Raw genomic sequence first — 24,732 nt, forward strand, 5'->3', positions numbered from 1 at the left:
TTGGCCATCGTTTCTAACACTTTGGGTCATCTTTGCAGCTACAGAATCCTTCTCCAGAAACTCCCTGTGCAAACTGTGAAGACCCAGTAGAGTGGCACTACCTGTTTAGACACTGGAAAAGGAGGCTTGTGTATGCCTCATGCCTCCAACATAAAACCCACTCCACAGTTCATACATTTTAAGGGTGGCGATGGGGCAGTGAATTGCCGGGCCGTATAGCGATATTTGTATGAAGACCCAGCAATGGCAGAGCAGTGGCCTTTGGGGCAAGTGGTGGGATACCCCGATTTTGCCAAGCCTCCCTGACCCCCGGGCCTTGTAGCAGACACACACCCTACAATGGCGGTTAGTACTGCACCTGGTGGTGGAATTATGTTTTTTATAAATTTGATATACCATCTGTGTTCTTTATTTTTCCTTATATTGCTCCACTGGTTTTCATTACCTCCCAACATTTAGGAAGACCAAATAATTCCAGCCCTGATCTGTCAAAACCTGGTACCTATCCGTCCAGAAGCACCGACTCTTAGTCAAAAATGTGCCCCCTTCAAGGGCCACAAATTGAGACTGTTTAGGAGGTATGGGTCTTGATTTATCCTTGTACTTTTAGACAGCAATGCTAACCATTGTGCCACCATGGACTGGGGGGAGATTCATATATGATATGGAAGGGGCATCAGGTACCGCACTAGTGCAATGAAGTATACTATACAAATACAAGCTGCTAACTATATGTATAATTAGGGCTTAAAAAGGAGACGTTAAGGGTCTAATTATGAAATGCAGCAATAGAATAAATCTTCTATCGCTGCTCCTCGCAGTGATGGGGAATCTTCTGTCGCCACAATTTAACATGGAAACCTTTGGCGTGGCTCCTGGGATATGCGCACATCTCTGAGGTTTAGTCCAGCAGCGGCAGAAGAGATGTAGTGCTTGGCCAGCCAGTCTAGGTCCCCTATGCACGTACGTGGCCTGATGTACTTGTGCTGGAGGCTGTGGGCGAAGGCTGTAGCCATCAGTGGTGTTTGCCAACTTCGAGGCTTCCTAAATATCTTCTGTCTATGATAAATGGGGGCCTGAAATCCAAATGGGTATAAAGATCAATTTATAGGTAGCAGCAAGTGCTTGTGAAGTGTCTAATATACAGTTAGGCAAAAAAAAATCACCAGCACTTGGGAACTACTAGCAACAAAAGCTGCATCCAATGAATGAAAGAGAAACCGAAGTTTCCATTCCTTAAGATTTATGAGGGAGAGTTGTATGTGGACAACCCCTTATCTAGGGCATTAGTACCTTCAGAAAACTATCCGACTTCAGCTTTTAGCTTTGGTGACAAATTTCCTTTCCATATTAGAGGTTGATTTGTGTTCCTCAGGAAAGTGTATCTGCATGTGACATTCTGAAAGGTTTCAGCAATCGCCATGAAGAGAGAGGCAATTGTACCATTAAACTCCCTTTGAAGACTATTCAGAATATTCTCTCTCCTGGATAATAGACATACGGAATGTGAGCTTTGGATGAATGCCTCTGTGCTGAATAGCAGTAGTCCTGAACTATATAATTTTAAATATTAGAAAGAGAAGGAGATGGATCAGATGTTCATAGCTGCCGATGTGTAGAGTCTGGGGTCACAGGAGCTTTCTTCCCTGGCTGAGATTTCTGACACTTCTCCAATCGTGTACAATTCTGTATGTAAACATATAGCTGCGTACAGATAAACTCCTATTGCCTAGAAAACACCTCATATAAACAGAAACGTGAGCCCGCTTGTAGAACTAAGGATCTTAGATTTTTTTATATATAATTTTTTTAAGTGAATAAACCCCCCTCTCCCACTACATACCTGCAGACTAGGGGAATCAAGATTTTTTTTTTCAGAAGCCCCATAGAGAAAACAAAGACTGAGTGACAAGAAAAGTCCGTTTGTGTTGTGTGTATGTCTGTCTCTGTCCCTCTCCCTCTCAGCAGCATGTCCAGCAGACTGGGGTGTAACCACAATTTGAGGTTCACAAATGCAAAATTACAGGTTGGAGGGCTCTCACCACTGCAGCAATAACAATGTCCTATTTCTAATAGCTGTGGCTTCGTGCAACATTTATTTACCTTGACAAAGGTCTGTTATCAGACCGAAACGTCGAAACATATGATATAACACTGTTGGTATGTAACAAATAAAGGACATTGCTGTTGCTGCAATTTTATATATATATAAGGTCTGGGGTCTGTGTGTTCTTTCAGACTAATCTCTTGAACCACTGGACGGATTTTGATGGGGTTTACACTAAACTATACAGCATTTGTCGAGGAAGGTTTAGGTGTATGAACCATTCATCTGTGACATAAGGGAGCCGAGCAGTGACTATTTTATCTTACACCAGGCTAAAGTGGAGTAGCTGTCCGTGATGTTGGAACAGCAAAGTGAGAGCCAATAAGAGCTAGCAATGTGTCCTGTTGCTTAGCATCAGCCTAGAGAGGGGAGGGAGTCAGGGACTGAGCAGGATCACGTCTGAGGCAGACAGAGTGCGAAACAGCCTCCAACGAACCCATGAAGATGCCCTGATGCAGACACAGTAGCCAGGAAAGAGCCAGGGGAGGCGTAACTATCAGGACTTAAATAAAAACAACAACCATTGGAACACCATGGTGCTGAAAATGCTTACGGTAGCTTCAATACAAATCTGTCATCCATGAGTCACCTGCCCTTCACAGCACATCCCAGTGAAAGATTACCATACAATGGTAGCAACCATCAGACCGCCACCATCAAATGGTAAAAACACTTCCGTCGGAACACAAACATTGATGGTTAGTAACCATCGGATTCCTAAGTCCATCCCTACGCTGAACCTGCAGGTGGACTCCGGCCACCATTCCTCCACCGTGAAGTATTCTCTCTCCAGCATAATGTTCCCGCTCAGCCACATGCCCTTGGTGAACAGGAGGCACCTCCCATGGAAGTCATCGCTGTTCTCTGACTGGCACCACGACGAGGAAGCTCAATAGGAAGCCCAGGAAATACAGGGTACATTGTGCAAAGAGGACATTGCTCATCGCCATGTTCGGTAGCTTGGGAGGGGTGCGCATGGAGGCTGCGGGAATATGCACAGGTGCCCCAGCCCAGAGGACATGCTGCTGATAATGCTTACAGTAGCTGCAATATACAAGACTCTCATTTATGATCCTCCTGCTCTTCCCAGCACATCCCAGTGGCCGGGCCCCAGCCAGTTGCAGGGCAGCAGCAGTGGGGGTTGTGGTGACACTGGTGAAATGCAAAGGCCTGTGGTGTGTGCAGGTGGCTGGGCTAAAAAGCAGGAGTGAGAAGCAGGGACAAGTGGTGACATGCAAGGGGCTGTGGTGAGTTGCAGGATGTTGTGCTGAAATATAGAATCTGTGGTGAGATGCAGGATGCTGTGGTGAAATATAGGATGCTGTGGTGACATGCAAGGGGCTGTGGTGAGATGCAGGATGTTGTGCTGAAATATAAAATCTGTGGTGAGATGCAAGATGCTGTTGAGAAATATAGGATGCTCTGGTGAGATGCAGAATGCTGTGGTGAAATATAGGATGCTGTGGTGAGATGCAGGATGCTGTGGTGAAATATAGGATGCTCTGGTAAGATGCAGGATGCTGTAATGAAATATAGGATGCTCTGGTGAGATGCAGGATGCTGTGGTGAAATATAGGATGCTGTGATGAGATACAAGACGCTGTGGTGAAATATAGGATGCTGTGGTGAGATACAAAATGCTGTGGTGAAATATAGGATGCTGTGGTGAGATGCAGGATGCTGTGGTGAAATATAGGATGCTGTGGTGAGATGCAGGGTGGAGAGATGAAATTGCTCTCGTGCGAAGCTGAGACGGGTATACTATAATTGGTGGGACTGTGACTGTTCCTAATTAGACAGGTTGGTTCCTAGACGCATTATTTGCATGTAGGATTATCATTGTACCACTTGCATCACTTGGAACTCATTAGGGTTTCCTTGTTAAGTATAGAAAGATCCACCATTCATATTCCTCCCCACTTTGTTTTATTTGTTATATTAATAAATAGATTTAATTTGAATTTAAGCAGGTCAGTTGTTTATTTGAAATTCATTATTTTGATTTTTCTTCAGAGGTCAGTATAGCTTAGATACTTATTGAAAAGTTGCTCACTGCAATGGCCATATTTATGGAATAGTCTGTCACACACTAGACATTGACTTCATGCAATGAATAAATGGTTTATATATTCTCAAAGTATTTCCATTATCAGAGTAAATTCTGTGCTAAATCTCCCATTTCTAGAGAGAAGGCAAGATAAACGGTTAGAGCTAATGTACTGTTAAATTAATTTTAAATGATTTATAATTTCCCCATGTAGGAACAGAAAAAATTAAAATGCTAACTTTTAATATAAATTTATATATTCACTTTGCACAGTCTGTAAAGCGGCCTATTTATATATTTAAAGATCAACTGCTTGATTTGAAAATAAAAATACATGGTGACTGTTTGTGTACAATTATTTAGTCATTGACCCCGCTCTGTGATTTTACGTGGTCTTCCGCTTCGTGGCTGAGTTGCTGTTGTTCCTAAATGCTTCCACTGTCTAATAATATCACTTATAGTTAACCGTAGAATGTTCAGGAGGGACTAAATTTCACGAACCGGCTTATTGGAAAGGTGGCATCCTGTCACAGTGCCCCGCTGCCTGTCACAGTACCCCGCATCCTATCACAGTGCCCCGCTGCCTGTCACAGTACCCCGCATCCTATCACAGTACCCTGCTTCCTATCACAGTGCCCCGCTACCTATCACAGTACCCCGCATCCTATCACAGTGCCCCGCTGCCTGTCACAGTACCCCGCATCCTATCACAGTGCCCCGCTGCCTGTCACAGTACCCCGCATCCTATAACAGTACCCCGCATCCTATCACAGTACCCCGCTTCCTATCACAGTACCCCGCTGCCTATCACAGTGCCCCGCTGCCTATCACAGTACCCCGCATCCTATCACTGTGCCCCGCATCCTATCACAGTGCCCCGCTGCCTGTCACAGTACCCCGCATCCTGTCACAGTGCCCCGCATCCTGTCACAGTGCCCCGCATCCTATCACAGTACCCCGCTTCCTATCACAGTGCCCCGCTGCCTGTCACAGTACCCCGCATCCTATCACAGTACCCCGCATCCTGTCACAGTACCCCGCATCCTATCACAGTGCCCCACTGCCTGTCACAGTACCCCGCATCCTCTCACAGTACCCCGCATCCTCTCACAGTGCCCCGCTGCCTGTCACAGTGCCCCGCTGCCTGTCACAGTGCCCCGCATCCTGTCACAGTACCCCGCATCCTATCACAGTGCCCCGCATCCTGTCACAGTGCCCCGCTGCCTGTCACAGTGCCCCGCATCCTGTCACAGTGCCCGCATCCTGTCACAGTACCCCGCATCCTATCACAGTACCCCGCTGCCTATCACAGTGCCCCGCTGCCTATCACAGTGCCCCGCTGCCTATCACAGTACCCCGCATCCTATCACTGTGCCCCGCATCCTATCACTGTGCCCCGCTGCCTGTCACAGTACCCCGCATCCTGTCACAGTACCCCGCATCCTGTCACAGTGCCCCGCATCCTGTCACAGTGCCCCGCTGCCTGTCACAGCGCCCCGCCGCCTGTCACAGCGCCCCGCCGCCTGTCACAGCGCCCCGCATCCTGTCACAGCGCCCCGCATCCTGTCACAGCGCCCCGCATCCGCTCACAGCGCCCCGCATCCGCTCACAGCGCCCCGCATCCTATCACAGCACCACGCTTTTTTATTTGTTCACTGTGACTGGTGGTGGATTTCCATTGGAAGCGCCACCTACTAGTCACACACAGGACAGGCAGCCCGATGGTGGAGGTGTCAGTCCGGGCTGCGATTAGCAGAGCGCCGCTGTCAGTGGAAGCCGCTGCTCTGCCTTTCTGGCAACCCTGCATGGCTTCCCTGGGCTGCAGTGAATGCAGCTCCCAGAAGCCGCTGTCATGCGCATACACACTGTATCTAAATATAGCTTTCTACAGGGGGAATTGAATTGTGTACTCGCACCCACAGCTACTGTCTAATATGTCAGGTAATATTCAATTGCTTGAGCCGCAGATGCCCATTGTTTCTGCTCGCACCCTCCAGTAGTGGCACTTAGAAATCCGCCCAAAGTCTCACTCTTTGGGAACCCAGACTGCCATTTTGGCAGCATGCCCAGTAGTTTGCACATGTTTAGCCGCTTTACGCTACTAATCCCGGTGCATTTGGGCGCAATAAGTAATGGGTACCTGCGATACTCAAGCCCAGTGGCACAACAATTAAATATCATCAGTCAATTTCGTTGGGAACTGCGGGTGCAAGCAAACAATCGCATTCCCTCCCCCCTATATATCTATCATTTCTGATTGGTGGCAGCACAAGAAGCTGCTTGTTTGTCCTCCCATCAGCCATAACGTAACCACTGACAGGTGAAGCGAATAACAACATTGTTTATCTTGTTACATTGGTTCATTTCTTGAAGTTGATGTATTGAAAGCAGGAACGATGAGCAAGTGTAAGGGTCAGAGGCACTTTATACAAGGACCAGATTGTGATGGCTAGATGCTGGGTCAGAGCATCTCCAAAACGGCAGGTCTTTTTGGGTGTTCCCATTATACAGTGGTTAGTACCTACCATTATACAGTGGTTAGTACCTACCAGGGCAATTTTTATGGCAAAATAGGTTCAGGAACTGTGGGTGGAGCTATAGAAAAACAATTTTATGGAAAATACATCTTGGCCCAGGACACTGGTTCAGGATCTGAGTTCCTGCTGAAAAATAGCCCTGTACCTACCAAAAGTGGCCCAGAGAAGGACAATCTGTAACCCAGGGATGGGGAACCTCAGGCCCGGGGGCCGTATAAGGCCCGCACAGTCATTTGGTCTGGCATTCTGAGCTAGAATGGCACCCTGCAGTCAGAATCTATGCAGCAGTGCAACCTGGAGTGTCCTTAGGATGCTTCAGGCGGACACACTGCTGCCCTTACAGCTCCCCGGAGTATCATCAGGATGCTATGGGCATTGCTGTAATCACAGGTGATTGTGGCCCTGCCCCATGTGACGTCACAAGGAGGGGGGAATGGCCTGCCCCAGGCTTGAAAATAATGTTATATATATATTAAAATGGCCCTTGGCAGAAAAAAGGTTCCCCACCCCTGCTGTAAACCCGTGACAGGGTTATGGGGGCCCAGGGCTTATTGATGTGCGTGGGGAGCGAAGACTTTTATGTTTGGTCCAGTCCCTCTAAAGAGCTACTTTAGTACAAATTGCTGCGAATGTTAATGCTGGCTATGATAGGTGTCAGAACACACAGAGCATCCGCTTACTCTGTAGCCACAGACCGGTTAGAGCTCCCATGCTGACCCCTGTCCACCGCTGAAAGTGCCTACAAAGGGCACATGAGCGTCAGAACTAGACTATGGAGCAATAGAAGAAGGTGGCCTGGTCTGATGAATCACGTTTTCTCATTTATTTTGTGGGGATGGACAGGTGCTTGTGCAGCGTTTACCTGGGGAAGAGAGAGCGCCAGGAAGACTATGGGAAGAAGGCAAACCGGAGGAGGCACTGTGATGCTCTGTACAATTTTCTATTGGGAAACCTTGGGTAATGTGAATGTTACTGTAAGATGTACTGTACCTCCTTCCTCAACGTACAGTGCATCCGGAAATAATTCACAGCGCTTCACTTTTTCCACATTTTATGTTACAGCCTCATTCCAAAATGGAATAAAATACAGTTTTGTCCTCAAAATTTCTTCACACAATACCACATAATGACGTGTAAAAAGTATTGTTTTTTTTGAGATTTTTGAAAATTTAATAAAAAAAAAAATAAGAAATCACATGTACATAAGTATTCACAGCCTTTGCCATGAAGCTCAAAATTGAGTTCAGGTGCATCCTGTTTCCACTGGTCATCCTTGCGATGTCCCAACAGCTTCATTGGAGTCTACCTGTGGTAAATACAGTTGATTGGACATGATTCTGAAAGGCATACACCTGTCTATATAAGGTCCCACACTTGACAGTGCATGTCAGAGCACAAAACAAGCATGAAGTCCAAGGAATTGTCTGTAGACCTCCAAGACATGATTGTCTTGAGGCACAAATCTGGGGAAGGGTACAGAAAAATATCTGCTGCTTTGAAGTTCCCAATGACCACAGTGGCCTCCATCATCTGTAAATGGAGTTCAGAACCACCGGGACTCTTCCTAGAGTTGGCTGGCCGTCAAAACTGGGCTATCGGGGGAGAAGGGCCTTAGTCAGGGAGGTGACCAAGAAAACCCGATGGTCACTCTGTCAGAGATACAGCATTCCTCTGTGGAGAGAGGAGAACCTTCAAGAAGGACAACCATCTCTGCAGCAATCCACCATTCAGGCCTGTATGGTAGAGTGGCCAGACGGAAGCCACTCCTTAGTAAAAAGCACATAGCAGCCCGTCTAGAGTTTGCCAAAATGCACCTGAAGGACTCTCAGACCATGAGAAACAAAATTCTCTGGTCTGATGAGACAAAGATTGAACTCTTTGGCGTGAATGCCAGGCGTCATGTTTGGAGGAAACCAGGCACCACTCATCACCAGGTCAATACCATCCCTACAGTGAAGCATGGTGGTGGCAGCATCATGCTGTGGGGATGTTTTTCAGCGGCAGGAACTGGGACACTAGTCAGGATAGAGGGAAAGATGAATGCAGCAATGTACAGAGACATCCTGGATGAAAACCTGCTCCAGAGCGCTCTTGACCTCAGACTGGGGCGACGGTTCATCTTTCAGCAGGACAACGACCCACAGCCAAGGTATCAAAGGAGTGGCTTCAGGACAACTCTGTGACTGTCCTTGAGTGGCCCAGCCAGAGCCCAGACTTGAATCCGATTGTACATCTCTGGAGAGATCTGAAAATGGCTGCGCACCGACGCTTCCCATCCAACCTGATGGAGCTTGAGAGGTACCGCAAAGAGGAATGGGCGAAACTGCCCAAAGATAGGTGTGCCAAGCTTGTGGCATTATATTCAAAAAGACTTGAGGCTGTAATTGCTGCCAAAGGTGCATCAACAAAGTATTGAGCAAAGACCGTGAATACTTATGTACATGTGATTTCTTAGGTTGGTTGATTTTTTAATGAAATTTGCAAAAATCTCAAAAAAAACTTTTTACACGTTGTCATTATGGGGTATTGTGTGTAGTATTTTGAGGACAAAAATGAATTTAATCCATTTTGGACATAACATAACAATGTGGAAAAAGTGAAGCGCTGTGAATACTTTCCGAATGCACTGTTAACATCTTAGTATCCGGGATGTGCTGGGTCTGGTGGAGTCCATGCCTCAACTGGTCAGATGCTTATTTTTTGTGGCGCTGTACTAGAAAGAAGAACCCAGTGAACTGGGACTTCAGTTATCAAGTTCTTGACTCTATGTAAAAGAACTATATTGGGACTCCTTTTGGGTGGATTGGATTCTATAGACATACAGTACAGGGGATATTGCGCTGTAGTATCTATCACATAAGGGTAGTCTGAGATCTGTTACTACAACAAATGGTAGAAAAACTACCCAAATCCCGGCGCTGTTTAGTTATTTGTACTAAAAAGGCGTTTAGCAAACTAGCAGCATGTGTGAGAAGTTTAAATGTCATGCTTCAAAAATACACAGAATGAAAAATAATACACAGCGCTTGGTTCTTTTAGCCTATTAAAAATTACAGAGAATGCGTTAATCTAAAATATGCTTTATATAAATAGAAAATTGACCCAATCTAATAACACAATGTGCAAATTTGATATATTCAGTACTTCTCACATGCAAAAAACATACATGATGGATTCATTCATTTATTTTATTATTTGTCCAAGTTTGTATTAAACACTATCTTTCATTGAGCAACTATGCTATTATTCATAAATTGATCATGTATCTTTTTTGCATGTGAGAAATACTGAATATATCAAATTTGCACATTGTGTTATTAGATTGGGTCAATTTTCTATTTAATTATATAAAGCATATTTTAGATTTAACGCATGCTGTGATATTTCTATTAGGCTAAAACCAAGCGCTGTGTATTATTTTCTCTTCAGTCGGAGATCTGAGCTAGGTTTGGCTGGCGACACTCGGATATTGCTGTAAGTAAATCATTGCTTAGTTTTGCTCACACAACTAATTGCTGCTTGAGAATCTTAGCAATGTGTTACTACCCTAGTGTCATGGTGATAACAGAACCCTTAGAATTTTTTCTTTTTTTTTTTAAATTGAGTTTATTTATGAAAATTTTTTGGTTTCCATAACAAAACACAGTACCAAATACACAAAAACATAATCCCCCCACCCCCAATAAACCTTGAAAAGAAAAAAAAAATTGCATTATACAGCCATTATCATATAATCTCATGAGAATAAAATCATAATTAAAATATGTGCGCAATACTTCTGAATGATAGAAAGCAGCAGAAGAACTACAAATACAGATGCAGAATGCCAAATCATCATTGTGCCGCCCCGCTGGGTGCCAATCCATCAACGTCTGAATTCCCGACCCCCCCCCCAGGAACATAATGGGAAGTAGCAATCCAAGGGCCCCAAATACCCTCATATTTGTGAATACAATTTAATTTAGTATATAGAAATCGTACATGCCCCACAACTTCATTCATCAGCGCACGCCACTCAGCAAAGGTAGGGCCCCTAGATGCCATCCAAGTGCGGGCAATACAAACCTTTGCCAAAGTCAATGCATTAATTATATATTGGCCCTTTAAATGATTAACCCTGTCCAAGAGACCCAAGCCAAAGATACACATTTTAGGGAATGAAAGGGGAATTACTTCTCCTCCTCCTCCTCCTTTTCTAGTGAGACAACTGGTGACTCGGGACCAAAACAGTTGGACAGCAGAACACTTCCAGAGGAGATGCCAGAACGAGCACTGTGAAGTAGAACATTTAGGACACCTATCAGAGGCACCAGACCCAAATCTACTCAATAGCACGGGGGTAAGCTACACCTTATGCAATAAGAAGAACTGAATCTGTTGAAATCGCACTGAGGTGGTGGCAGACAGAGGGCTATTCAACATTAAAGTCCACTCTTCGTCTTCTATTGGGCCCAAATCCTCCCCCCATTTAAGTCTAAGCGGTGCTAGGGCGTCATCTCAGTCAACAGTAAGGCGGTAGTTGTAAATTCTAGAAATCAATCTCTTACCACTAGTTACTTGCAACAGAGCTTTAACAGGATCAGGAGCAAATTGTGGAGGGCCAGAAGAAAACTGGACGGATAGAGCATGTTGGAAAAATATAGCATTCGGGATCCCAAATTCAGTCTTAAGAGTATCAAAGGTTTTAAATACTCCATCACTATACAAATGTCCAAGGGAGAAGACCCCTCTCCTGGACCACAAAGAGCTGCCATCAAATAGGGCCAGTTCTCCAAGAGCGGAGGAGTGTCCTAAGGACAATTCAGGGTCAATACCCTCCGCCCCCACTAAAGTACGGACCTGTTTCTACAATGTATGAGCCTGTGTGACCAGTGGAGCCCCCCCAGGACATCTGTCATCAAGTAAGAGCTGCAAAGGGGAGCATCCTCTACAAACAGTATGCACCAATAAAGTAGGTAGATCCCGGCTCTCCTCACCCAAAACCCATCCCCACAGATGTGGCTGGACATTAAGGGCCGTATTCAATTTGAGGCGAAAAGTCAGTTTCCGTGATACTTTTTCGCCGATGACATAATTTTCGCCTGTTTTGAGTTCCCTCTGTATTCAATTTGGAAGACTTTTCGCTTAGGCGGAAAGTCAATGCAATGTAATAGGCGAAAAAGTTTTGCCTATGAATAGCAGGCGGAAAAAAGTGCAGAATTGCGGTTTTGGGGTACAACATTGCGGGAACCCTCGTGCAGCCTTAAGACAGTCCCCTAAAGGTAAACTGCGTCAAAAAAACGTTTACAAATATTTGGGACACCCCCAAAAAATTGTTTAATTTTGGGGGTAAAAAAATAAATAAATAGGGGAACAAAGTGCCAAACTATCTAAATTAATTCAGGTCGGGTCCACATGTATGCGGCAGGTGTTTTCTTCATTGCGGGGACAAGCGGCAGGTGCAATTTTGCAGATTTTTAAAAATAACTTTGGGGAGGTAAAACCCTCATTTTCTTGTACCCCAAATTTGATAGGAAGTTACTTCCCCCCCCCAAAAAAAAAATAATAAAATCGAAGTGCTATTCTTTACCACTTCATAGCCGCAAAATTGTACCTAGCATGGCTATTACACACTCCAACTTCCTTCAGCATGCAAAAATGGGGGTGCCCATAGTGATCCCCCATGTCTGGCCATCTTAGGGGGTCACAGGCATATTTCCCGAAAATTCCTGTTTTTTTCGTAAATAGGGTGAAGTGTCATTTTAAAAAACAGGTGAAAAAAAGGGCAGGTTTAGGTGTGCAGGCTTAAAAAAATAGCCTGCACCCTTGGGAATGCCCCCTTAAAACGAAAAGTGCAAAAAAAATTAAAATCTGGACACCCCCAAAATTTTTTTCTAAATTTTGGGGTGAAAAAAAATAGGGAAACAAAATGCCAAACTAACTAAATTAATTCTGGTGGGGTTCCCAAGTATGTGGCAGGTGTTTTTTTCATTGCAGAGTAGCGGCAGCTGTATTTATGAAGAATTTTTTAAATTACCTTTAGGGACTTAAAAATATGCTTACCCCCATTTTCCTGTACCCCAAATTTGATGGGACCACTTTTAAAAAACGAAAAAAAAAACCTAAGTGCTCTTCTGCATCACTTCTTCAAAGTCGGGAAAAAAACACCTGCCGCAGCTATTTAAAAACCCAACTTTCTTCTGCAGGCAAAAACGGGGGTACCCATAGTGATCCCCCCCCCAGGTTTGGACATCTTTAGGGGGGTCCTATAATTATTCCCCAAAATTTCCCTTATTTTTTCACTGATCCAATTTTCGCCTGTTCCTGTTTTCGCCTATTTTGGAATTGAATATGGGGAATAGCGGGCACGCGCGCCCTACTTTTCCACCTGGAAAACAGGCAAAGGAGGTGAAAAGTCCAGCAGGTGAAAAGTGTGGACCTTTCGGCTCAAATAGAATACGGGCCCAAGTGGGATAAAGTCCGACATAGACAACGTAATCCAAATTCCCAAATATTTAAACCTGGAGGTCCATTCCAAGGAGGTATTCGCAGCCCCAACAGGAGAGGAAGGACCATGAACAGGAAGAATGCAAGATTTACTCCAGTTAATGTGCAGCCCAGAAAACTGTCCAAATGAATCTACCATGGAGAGGAGGGTGGCCAATGACTCAGATGCATCAGACAAGAATAACAGCATGTCATCTGCATAAAGAGCCACCATGTCAACCCTTTGCTTTATCCGAATCCCCCGTATACCTGGGTGACTTCTAACAAGACATGCTAGGGGTTCAGGGCAAAAAGGGTCGGGCAAAGAGGACAGCCCTGTCTTGTACCTCTAGAGAGGCGAAAAGAAGGAGAAACATACCCATTAATGTTGACCCGCCCTGAAGGGGAAGAATATAATAATTTAACACAGGCTATAAACCTAGGTCTCATCCCAAAACGGAGCAGAATCTCCCAAAGATGGTGCCACTCAACAGAATCAAAGGCCCTGGCGGAGTCCAAGGACACCACCACTGTCCCATCATCAACCGAGTCTGCCAGCTGCAAAATAGAATACAATCTCCTAAGATTCTCTGAGGTGGATTTTCCTGGCATAAAACCTGTCTGATCAGGATGCACAACCTCACCAATCACCCAATTAAGCCTACGTGCAAGCATTTTAGCCAATATTTTAATATCTGTGGAGAGGAGAGAGATTGGGTGATAAGAGCCGGGATCAAGAGGGTCTTTGCCAAATTTAGGGATCATAACAATAATGGCCTCTGACATGGAACTGGGAAGAGAACCTAGGTCACACAGCTCATTAAATAGGTCAAGGAGTCTAGGGAAAAAGAAAAGGGTATGCTTCATATAGAGCTCAATAGGAATCCCGTCCACCCCTGGGGCCTTACCCCCCGGAAATGAAGGAACGGCCACTTCAATTTCCTCTATAGTAAATGGAGAGTCAAGGAAAGCCCTACTGTCCAGGGAAATGGATGGGAGGGATATACTATATGTCCCAAGTATTCAAGTAACTCTTCCAAAGTATAGTGAGCCTGGGAACAATAAAGACTAGCAAAATATTCAAAAAATGATTCGCAGTAGCAGGGGTAGAGGAGTGCCGAAAGAGTCCCGAATTTGAGCTATAACTGTAACAGGCCGAACCTCCCTGGATAGATAAGATAAGAAAGCTCCAGATTTATCCGAATCAGCAAAATTACTATGCCTAACAAATAACAGGCGTTTACTGGACTTATCTAAAAGAAAATCAGAAAATAGTTTAGCTGCCTCCATATAGGAGGATCTAGCAATAGTAGAGCCAGAGGACAGATATTGCTGTTCAAGCAGTTTACAACGATTTTCAAGTTCCCCTTCTTTTTTCCTATGAAAAGTTTTGATAATTATCACCTTCCCAATTAAAGACCCAGGTAGGACAGACTTGAAAGCATCCCACAAAATATCAAAGGAAAGGGAATCGGTATTCTCAGAGAAAAAAATCACACCATTGGGATTCCAATTAACCCTCAGAATTTCCTTGGTTCAGTCCTTATCTATTTTATTGTGAAGCATTACTGTATGTTGCCAGGATGCATAAAAAGAAACAGAACTGTGAGAAGTAGCTTAGATAACTGTAGTTAATCTATGGTTGATGACCATACCTGTCATTATTAGAAAACATTGATGGTTTGCTACCAATGGTCGATGTTTTGCCATTGATGGAGGAGGTCCAGTGTTTTTGTTGAACCATCCTTAGCTGAGTTACAATAGTGATGTGGAAATGTGTTTGGTTGTATTTGGTCGCCTGTCCCTTTGCCCCCACCCTTCTGTTGGCCACCTCTTATCTCCTCCATCCTTCTCTGAATGTCCCATTGCTGTCACTAGTCCCCAATTGTGACCCCCATTGATGGTACAAACCACCAATGGTTTTACATCAATGATATCCTGACACTGCTGGAAAGTAGAATTGATGCCATCAGTGGAGACCAATGGATGACCGTCATTAGTTAATGATGATATCATGAGTAAGTGGAATGCAAATAAAAAAAAAAAAAAAATCAACAAAAAAAATAAAAATTTTCTTGGACAAAACTTTTTATTCACTCAATGTTTATACAGTAGAGAACAGGTGAAAATAGAGAAATAAAAATGTATCTAATTACACTGGTGAGTAAAGATGGAAAGTGTTACATCCTGTAAATGATACGATATGGACGTCTGTATGATTTGTCCCAATGTTGACTGATGTAATAGGTCATTTTTGGCATTCGCTGAATACTGACATCTGTTCCTCCAGGCCTGTAATCACTGGACAGCGCAGCTCTTGGCTGGACGTGGTTAGCAGGTGATGATGGAGCCGTTAGCTGTGATCTTTTCATGTAGATTTCTTCTCCTCGCTCCACTCCAGACTGTTTTGTGGAACTTTAGAAATATCGTTTTGGCACAGTAATTAAAAAACAAATACCCAGTTTACAATCCCAGTGACGTCTCCTTATTTACACTCTTAAGCGCACACTTGCCTGCCAGAATCCTGATTTCCAGTGATAGATGTGTGATGAAGCCTCATATACGCACACCTCACCCTATGCACAATTATTTTACTAAATCTGTTTGCGCAAAGCGTCTTGCAACTACACCATACTTGCCTACTCTTCCCGGAACTTGCGGGAGCTCCCAATTTTTTGGGTAACCCCCGCACCCCCGGCAGAGTAGGCACTTCTCCCGCATCCCACCCACGTCCTAGGGAATTGGCAGAATGAGGCGAATTTTCATGCAGATCGGTGGTCCTCAAGTAGGAGGTGGAGCTTAATGATACGATTCTACAAGACTTGCATCATTTGGCCCGCCCCTATTTAAATATGCAATATTCGTGAGCATTTACCACGAGGTGCGGGGCTTAATTGTGTAAAAACATCCAGTCCTGCCCCCACGCCCACCTGCTTCTCCCGGGGAGGAAGAATATTAGTAGGAAAGTGTGACCTACACATAAAACAAAAGAATGACTAGAAAACAGTCAGAACATTAAAAATTTGCGTAAGGTCTAACACACGAGAGACTAAAGACAGAGGGTCGGCCAAATACTTTACTTTAGGACATACTTGCCTACCCTCCTGATTTGGTCGGGAGCCTTCCGAAAATCGGGTGCCGCTCCCGGCCTCCCGGAAAGGTAGGCAAGCCTCCCGGTCCCCGGCGATCTATCTACCCCCCCGCGAATACAGTATAATCCCCGGCAGCGGGGGGGCCGGTGCTGCGATTCGCGCTGAATCGCGTCATCGTGGCCCCGCCCCCTGCTTCACAATGCCATTTATCTCGGCATTGTGAAGAGGGGGCGGGGGCGCGATGACGCGATCGCGCTGTCACGCCCATGCCCCGTCCCCATTGTCGAGTCATTTTCTGGGCCACGCGCCCTTTTGATGTGGCATGCCCCCCTGCTGAGGACGCCCGACAGCTCCCTCCCGGAAGGAGGGAGCTAGAAGTCGGCAAGTGTGCTTTAGGATAAACATAACACAGTAAAACAGTTATTGGCGCAATATATCTTATAAGTTCTAGTTTGACAGCAAAATTCTACTACTATACACTATTAAGCTGTGGTCACGTTCTTCTGATCGCCCGGTCGGGTCACCCCTATCTTTGTGGATCTTACTAATCTGTCTGTCCGCCTCTGTCTGAGGACATGACGCAGGAGCGAATCACTGTTACATAATACTGAGGTAGAGGTCTATTGTTTTCTATTTCTGTATTTTTATATACCGACACTTTTTTGATGAACTACATTAGAATAATTCTTGATGTGACATCTGCCCATACAGCAATGTGATTACGTTTCTTTTTCCCTAAAACGTCCTTATATTTAAGGTTCTATTTTTTTGTAAAAGGTAAAATATTTGTTACAAGATTCTATGGGGCACTTACAGTCCGTCAGATAAGTCCTTTCCAGCTAAACTTCTGGTACAATTCAGACAGATATCTGGTGTAAATGAATGTGTTGCTGAGGGAGGAGAGGAAGCCGTTACAAGCTTTCCACTGTTACTCCGTCCAAAACGGGAAACACTATCGTCGTTTTCCTTCCATGAATCACCCGTGAACGAGCAGCTAAGAATCAAATAAAACTCCAAGAATACTTCAACCCACACGCAGGGCAGCGGCGAGGATCTGTTCCACACGACATTTACATCCGTAATTGGGTCTGATCGCAATGTTCCCTATCCTCTTTATTTTTAGGTACAGTAGCATCAAAGTGATCACTGCAGTAAATCTCTGGAGAGGCCTAAGCTACAAATCTCCTCTCAATCATATCTTCTCATAGAGCATAGGTTCAGGTCTCTCCTTCTGGCTCCATATAAAAAGTTCCACCACAATCCTCCTGACCCAGTTCCACACCCTAACCATTCCACACAATACTGAGGTGATCACACGACTGAGAGGCCACCTGTCTGAGAACTTTACCTCTACTGACCATCCTGACATCTCTCCTGCTACCCTCTAGGCAGCCTACACATGTAGTCCTCAGAAGCCTCAAATGAGCAATTCGGAATACGACCCTGAAAGAAAGCGTTTGAAATAACGATGTTTTTAACATGATTTTAAACAAATCTGATTAGCCCTAAACAGTGGTTTGGATCCACCGCTGATACAGGACAGACCTGGACAGATCATACCATGGTGCAATTGTATTTTTTTTTTATTAATATTCAACATACAGGGTTTACTTGGAGAGCTGAGAGGGCATATGGTGGAAAGACAGAGGGAAAGAGTCCTAGGGAGAGAGGAGATAAAATAGCAGAGCTGAGAGGAGGGGTCCCAAGAGAGAGAGGGGATAAGGTGGCAGGGTAGAGAGGAGGGGTCTTAAGAGCTTTGGTTTGTGACGTGATCTGTGATAGTCTACCCTCTGGGGGAGAGGCAGGACCAGATTATGGGCTACACGGGCCTGAAAATGTTCAAGGGCCTCTACCATACTTACCCACTCTCCTGATTTGGCCGGGAACCTCCCAAAAATTGGGGGTGCTCAAAAGTAGATATACCTCCCAGCCGGCCACCGAAAATCTCTCCATTGTGGTGTGGGTAGCGGGGGTGGGGCCAAAGTGATACAATTCTATGGCCATGCCCCTGCACCGTCCCTCTGCCGGGTGGTACCCCTGGCCGTGCCCCCCTCTACTGCGCCACCCCCCCCCACCCCTGCTTGTCCGACCTGGCTGTTCTCTCTCCGAGGCTGGCTGCCAGAATGTCAGCAATTATGGCCTATACTGAGAAGGGGAGGAGCTGTAACCAGTGCTGTGTGGGTGTGAACAGAGCCAAAACCATACTTTTCTACTATGATGGAACGGCCGGGAGGCTCCCGAAAATCAGGTGGTGCTCCTGGCCACCGAGTAGAGGGGGCAAGTCTCCCGGAGCCGGCTGCCTCTAGCCCCCTGCTGCCCACTTACCAGGTGAAGGTGAAGTGAGCGGTCCGGACAGCAGCTGATGTGATTCGCGTCATCGTAGCCATGCCCCCTACTGCACAATGCTGTAATTTCTGCATTGTATAGCGGGGGCATGGCGCAACGACTTTAACACGTGGCTGTGCTGACCTGGCTTCCCACTCCCAGGGAGGGACTAGTGGATGTTTGCAAGTATGGTCTACACTCCCAGTCATACTGACTCCCTACACTCCCAGTCATACTGGCCCCCTACACTCCCAGTCATACTGACTCCCTGCACTCCCAGTCATACTGGCCCCCTACACTCCCAGTCATACTGACTCCCTACACTCCCAGTCATACTGGCTCCCTACACTCCCAGTCATACTGGCTCCCTACGCTCCCAGTCATACTGGCTCCCTACGCTCCCAGTCATACTGGCTCCCTACAATCCCAGTCATACTGGCTCCCTACGCTCCCAGTCATACTGGCTCCCTACGCTCCCAGTCATACTGGCTCCCTACGCTCCCAGTCATACTGGCTCCCTACGCTCCCAGTCATACTGGCTCCCTACGCTCCCAGTCATACTGGCTCCCTACGCTCCCAGTCATACTGGCTCCCTACGCTCCCAGTCATACTGACTCCCTACGCTCCCAGTCATACTGACTCCCTACGCTCCCAGTCATACTGACTCCCTACGCTCCCAGTCATACTGACTCCCTGCGCTCCCAGTCATACTGACTCCCTGCGCTCCCAGTCATACTGGCTCCCTGCGCTCCCAGTCATACTGGCTCCCTACGCTCCCAGTCATACTGGCTCCCTACGCTCCCAGTCATACTGACTCCCTACGCTCCCAGTCATACTGGCTCCCTACGCTCCCAGTCATACTGACTGCCTACACTCCCAGTCATACTGGCTGTCTACACTCCCAGTCATACTGGCTGTCTACACTCCCAGTCATACTGGCTGTCTACACTCCCAGTCATACTGGCTGTCTACACTCCCAGTCATACTGGCTCCCTACACTACCTACACTCCCAGTCATACTGGCTCCCTACACTCCCAGTCATACTGATTGTGTAGTATAAGCTCATTTTCCCCTAAATGATGGATCATAATTAGATAGCAATGGCAAACTGCGTAGAGAATGTGATTTTTCACCTCCGTATACCGACCTTGTGATGTCACTCAGCTTTAGTAGCATGGTCATCATTTACAGGGCTGGGGCTGAAAATGTTCAAGGACCTATACTGACAAGGGGAGGAGCTGTGACCAGTGCTGTGTGGGTGTGGCCAGTGCTGTGTGGGTGTGGCCAGTGCCGTGTGGGCGTGTACATCCCCTACACTGTCTCCCTTGATACTTAAAAATCGAATATATATATATATATATATATATAATTTTGCTGACTGTGTGGTCGTCATCATGCTGATGATGGGCCTATTATAATGTAGATGCCTGAAGCTGTAGCTCCATCCGCCCCATTAATGTTCTTACTCTGGGGAGTTCTGTGTATGAAGAGTAGTGAAATGTATCACCCCCTTGGCTAAAGCCACCTCCAACAATCCTGTCCACTATGTGGCAAGATCGTAATGGGATTTGGTGCAAAATGTGTGGTCTCCCAGTTAGTGTAAAGCTTCACCTCTGCTAAGGACAGCTACTCCCCATCCGTTACCGGCTGCGCCGACGACTTACACAGCTGTCATCCTTCCGGTTTCTTTCCCTCCATGTTAGATTGGAACCATGGTCTCTGATCTGGATGGCGCTGCATGTTTTCTTGAGTTCTTCCCTTGTTGTTTTTTTTTTTTTTTTTTTTTTTTTTTTAATATTTTGCTGTTTTTGCTTCTTTAATAGACAAAGTCATCTCAGTCTGACTAAGGACGTGTATGTGTCTGTCCTGGGAAGTTGGGAGGACGGACTGGCAACAAAAATAAAAATGAATTGATCTCTGTAGCTTCCAAGTTGCCCTCTTCCCACAGAAGTTCTAGTACAGTTATGGTATCATTATCCGCCTGATCCAATACTATGGGTATAGCATCCAGTTCATCCTTCTTGCTTTTCTGTTAGCGAAATATCCATAAATATCTAATTTATTAAGTTACACAAATACATCAACTTCAGCCCTTTAATTAATAGCCCAGATTCAGCATTACGCAGTTTTTTTCCTAGACAAATTAATAACACCCCTGAGTTCATACTTGGAAGTTAACAGACTCGTTTTTTTTTTTTTTTTTTTTATCTGTTTATTTTGGATTTTCAAAAATCAAGTGAGAAAAAATAGAAAATGTTACAGGCAGATATCAATAACCGTAAATAATGTACAATAGCTATACAAAGGTAACATGGGAAAAGCAAACTGGTATGTGGATTCAGACGCTAAACATACATTAGAGAAGTAGAAATATAGGGCCTGATTCAGAGCCACTCGTAAGCGGCCTCTCGTTCGCTCCGAGCGATGTTTGCCCAACTGCGCATGCGTACGGATCGTTATACGCATGCGTGAACCAGTCAGTGCAGCCGAAAATCGTTTGTTCGCTATATAGCGAATGCCTGCTATTTTGAGTGACAGAATGAGGCGTATGTGGGTGGTAACAGGGGAAGGTGCTTGAAAACGGGGAGTGGAGATCCGATCGCAGGCGTGCTTAAAGGTCAAAACGGGCGTTTTATGGGTGTGCATAATTAAAACAGCAGCGTCATTGACCACGTCACTGGGTTATTTTATAGCCAGAACTGCTCGCAAAATTGTGGTAGCAAAAACCAACCACAAGAATAGCGAGCAGCTCATACCCTGGTCGATGTACTCGATTAATCTAATAAATAGCGGACATGACGTAGGGTGCGAGCGGCCAGGGGGCGTAGTTTCCCAAAAAACGACCGCAAGTTTTGTTCGCTCGTTCAGACCTAGAGGTGTGAACAGACCGCAAACAGCGAATGGTTCATTTGAATAGCCACCCCTAATTTTCTGGACGAGCGAGCGCTAATTGCGTCCGGCTCTGAATCAGGCCCATAGTCCCAGTTTGAATAATAATTGTATAGCACTACAAAAATAGCCCATGAACAATATTATAATATCCAAAGAAAAGTAATAGACTCTTATGTTCTTTGCATTTTTCCTCTCTGCCAAAGCTACATTTTGGTTATCATTTGTAACGGTCTGTATGGATTTGGGTAGTGACCTCACAAACCCCAAATTGTAGTTCCTCCCCCACTCTCCCCCCCCCCCTCCCACCCCCCACACCCAAAAAAAGGTCTGTCTTCTCATTTTTAGGTTCCCTATATGTATACTTGGTGGAAATTATCATATCTCTCCTCCTGTGTATGAGTTGGTTTATGTTAGAAAGTGGTGTGAGCTCCTCACTGTACATACATGCTGGGCACTAGAACTCAGAGTTACAGGGAAGTCTGACCTCTAACCTCATGTGCTACTGCACATGTGACTGCAGCCATCTTTACTGAATACTGTGAAGAGTGACACGTTGGGAGACAGATGTCCCCTACTTACCTCCTATGAGAGACCAGGTCAATCCCTATATATACAGCTGTTCCTGCACCGCTACCCATTTGCAGCATTCACGCACCAACTGTGCATGTAACAGTGAGTACGGCTGTACCTGCGATTTCTCAATAAAACCAGTAACACTGGGTAAGTAACTGGGCTGTTCATAGTGTGAGTCACCTGCTGGTATGTGCCTACATTCCTCTGCAGTATCACCACGTGCGCACACATCATGTCCAACAGGCTCGATGTAAAAGTAACCGCGATTACGCAGTCTGTGGTGGCAGTATGGGGCAGTATGGGGCAGTACAGTTCCAGGTAGTGATACATCACTTTGATAGATTTTATTATTTATTAACCGTTTCTTATATAGCGCAGCATATTACGTTGCGCTTTACAATTGGACACATTAATAAAACAAAACTGGGTAATAACAGACAGATATATAGGTAGGAAGGCCCTGCTCGCAAGCTTACAATCTATAGGGAAATAGGCATTGATACACAAGGATTTCACCTCAACTTCACTTCAGGGCCCGCTTACACCCCCATAGGGTCCCACAGACGTGAAGTTGGGGTAACATTACATCACCTGTTAAATATACAGTTTTGTTTTTTTTACAATGTTTTTTTTATAATGGTTTTGTTTTTCAGATTCCACTGTCTGATAATTCCTTTCTTTCTATGGGATATGGGTGTAACTACCATACAGGTGCAAGGGGTGCAGAGCTATGGGGGGCCATCTTACTTGTCAAAGTTTTACATGTGGCATATACATTCTTCCCCATTAGATAGTACATAGGGGCCCTAGTTATTATATATATATATAAAATATTTATAGTCTGTGTGTGTGTATATATGTTTTCTTAATGCAGTGAAGAAATCCGCTATATTCCCCTATTCTGTTAAGACTAACAACGGCCTCACAGATGTTTCTGGCAATCGCATAGATTTAGCCTCATTGTCAGGTATTGTCAGCATATGGGAATGTCCATTTCTAAATATGGCAGCCTGATGTGCTTGTGGCACGGAGCCGACCTTGCCAGCGCATCTCACAGCCGCCCTCTGTCTAACGCCACCATTGACGGGATTTCTCTTTAGATAAAGTATATCGATAGAGACTTTATTCTCTGTTTCTCCTTCCCCAGATGCGGAGCGGGAGATCCACGCCGCCCCACACACCAGTGAAAAGGTGATCCAGTTATTCAGGAATAAGAGCGAGTTCACCTTCTTGGCCTCCATACAGCAGAAGTCCTCCTCGTCCGGCATCATCCTCTCTGTGCGAGAGATGGAGCACAGGTAAGAGAAATGCGTCTTTCTTCCCCACGCTCTGGAGTGTAACGCTGGGCTCCCACTGTGGCAATGTGACACAAAGCGAAGCTGAAAAAGAACAGCTCAGCGGGACAGGGGCGTCTGGAGGGAAGGAAAGGTCATTTATCGTGTGAGACTCTGCGCTCAGCCAGGAAAGGGTTCATACTGACAGCTTCTGCCGGAGAAATGTACCGAACGGTTCTGTTGTGGAGAAATAGATCATGCCATAAAAGTGAGATCTATCTGACGCCCAGCCACACGCGGGGAAGGCATGTTATCAGTTGTGTCTTTAGTTCCGCATATATGATTTATACATATAGTATACTGCAATATAGCTGCTGTGAAGGCCGATGGGCCTGTGACAGGGCGCTGGGACTATTCATATACAGTGATATAAGGTTTCCACTGTAACGGTTACAGACTTCAATTGATTTTTTTTTTTATAATATATATTGAAACAGTATTTTATTGAAAGTAGTCATCATTCAGGGTGATAAACGCTATTGGACTACGGAAGGGAGGAGAGGAAAGTGCAGATAGATACGATTCACATTTATTATATGCACTTTTCCTGTGGACAAGCCCTTGCTGGGCGTTTAGGGCTGTAAACGTTCATGTCGTCAATCTGTCCTGTAAGTTTAGACTGAAGGGGCTGCACATCACTGTGTATATGGGCCCATCACTGTGTATATGGGCCCACCACTGTGTATATGGGCCCATCACTATGTTTATGGGCCCGGGAGGGATGTAGTCAGGAAGCCGATGGTCTAAATACCGACCGCCGGCTTCCCAACTCTCTAATCCCGGCAAAGTACTAATGACAGGTGTCGAAATCCCAACACCTGCCATTAGACCTACGCAGGGAGCCCGGCATACCTAACAAAGGTAAGCCAGGCGCGGACAGCCACGGGGGAGGGTGGGGGGTGGAAGTTTAGGTTTTAGGGCACCCGGGGGGGACTTGGAGTTAGGCACCCCCCCGGGAGGGTTAGGGTCAGGCTAGGGGAATGGGGGGTTAGGGTGAGGCACCCCCCGGGAGACTTAGTGTTAGGCTACTGGGAAGAGGGGGGGGTTAGGTTTAGGCACTTAGAGGGGGTTAGGGTTAGGCACATGGGGGGGAGGTTAGGTACCCCTAAAGGAGGGTTAGGGTTAGTGGGTAAAAATCGGTTAGTACTTACCTTTTGTAGCTTCGGGATCTTCACCTCTGCCGGGCTTTTGCTGTCAGGATTTGTACCACGCGGCCGGCGGTAATACATACTACACCCGCCCGGGATGTACACTGCTTCCGTGTCCTTGGTCTTGGGTGCAAGATACGGTAGAAACATCAGTCACCGTGAATATCCTCATCTTCTGACAGCGCTAAGTGTAACCAGTAGGTTTGGATTG

General features: G+C 45.7%; 1 protein-coding gene across 4 annotated transcripts in view; it reads left to right on the top strand.

Annotated features, from left to right (window-relative positions):
• NELL1 (neural EGFL like 1) overlaps positions 1–24,732 on the top strand; it is a 647,610-nt gene that overhangs the window by 132,293 nt on the left and 490,585 nt on the right. For all 4 annotated transcript variants that reach the window (XM_088458962.1, XM_088458961.1, XM_088458963.1 and 1 more), the window contains exon 3: positions 23,187–23,337. In XM_088458962.1, coding sequence (XP_088315088.1) covers positions 23,187–23,337 — 151 coding nt within the window. The remainder of the gene's footprint in view (positions 1–23,186; positions 23,338–24,732) is intronic.

The sequence above is a fragment of the Taudactylus pleione genome, unplaced genomic scaffold (genome assembly GCF_031769625.1).
Source record: "Taudactylus pleione unplaced genomic scaffold, aTauple2 ptg000875l, whole genome shotgun sequence".
Taxonomy (NCBI): domain Eukaryota; kingdom Metazoa; phylum Chordata; class Amphibia; order Anura; family Myobatrachidae; genus Taudactylus; species Taudactylus pleione.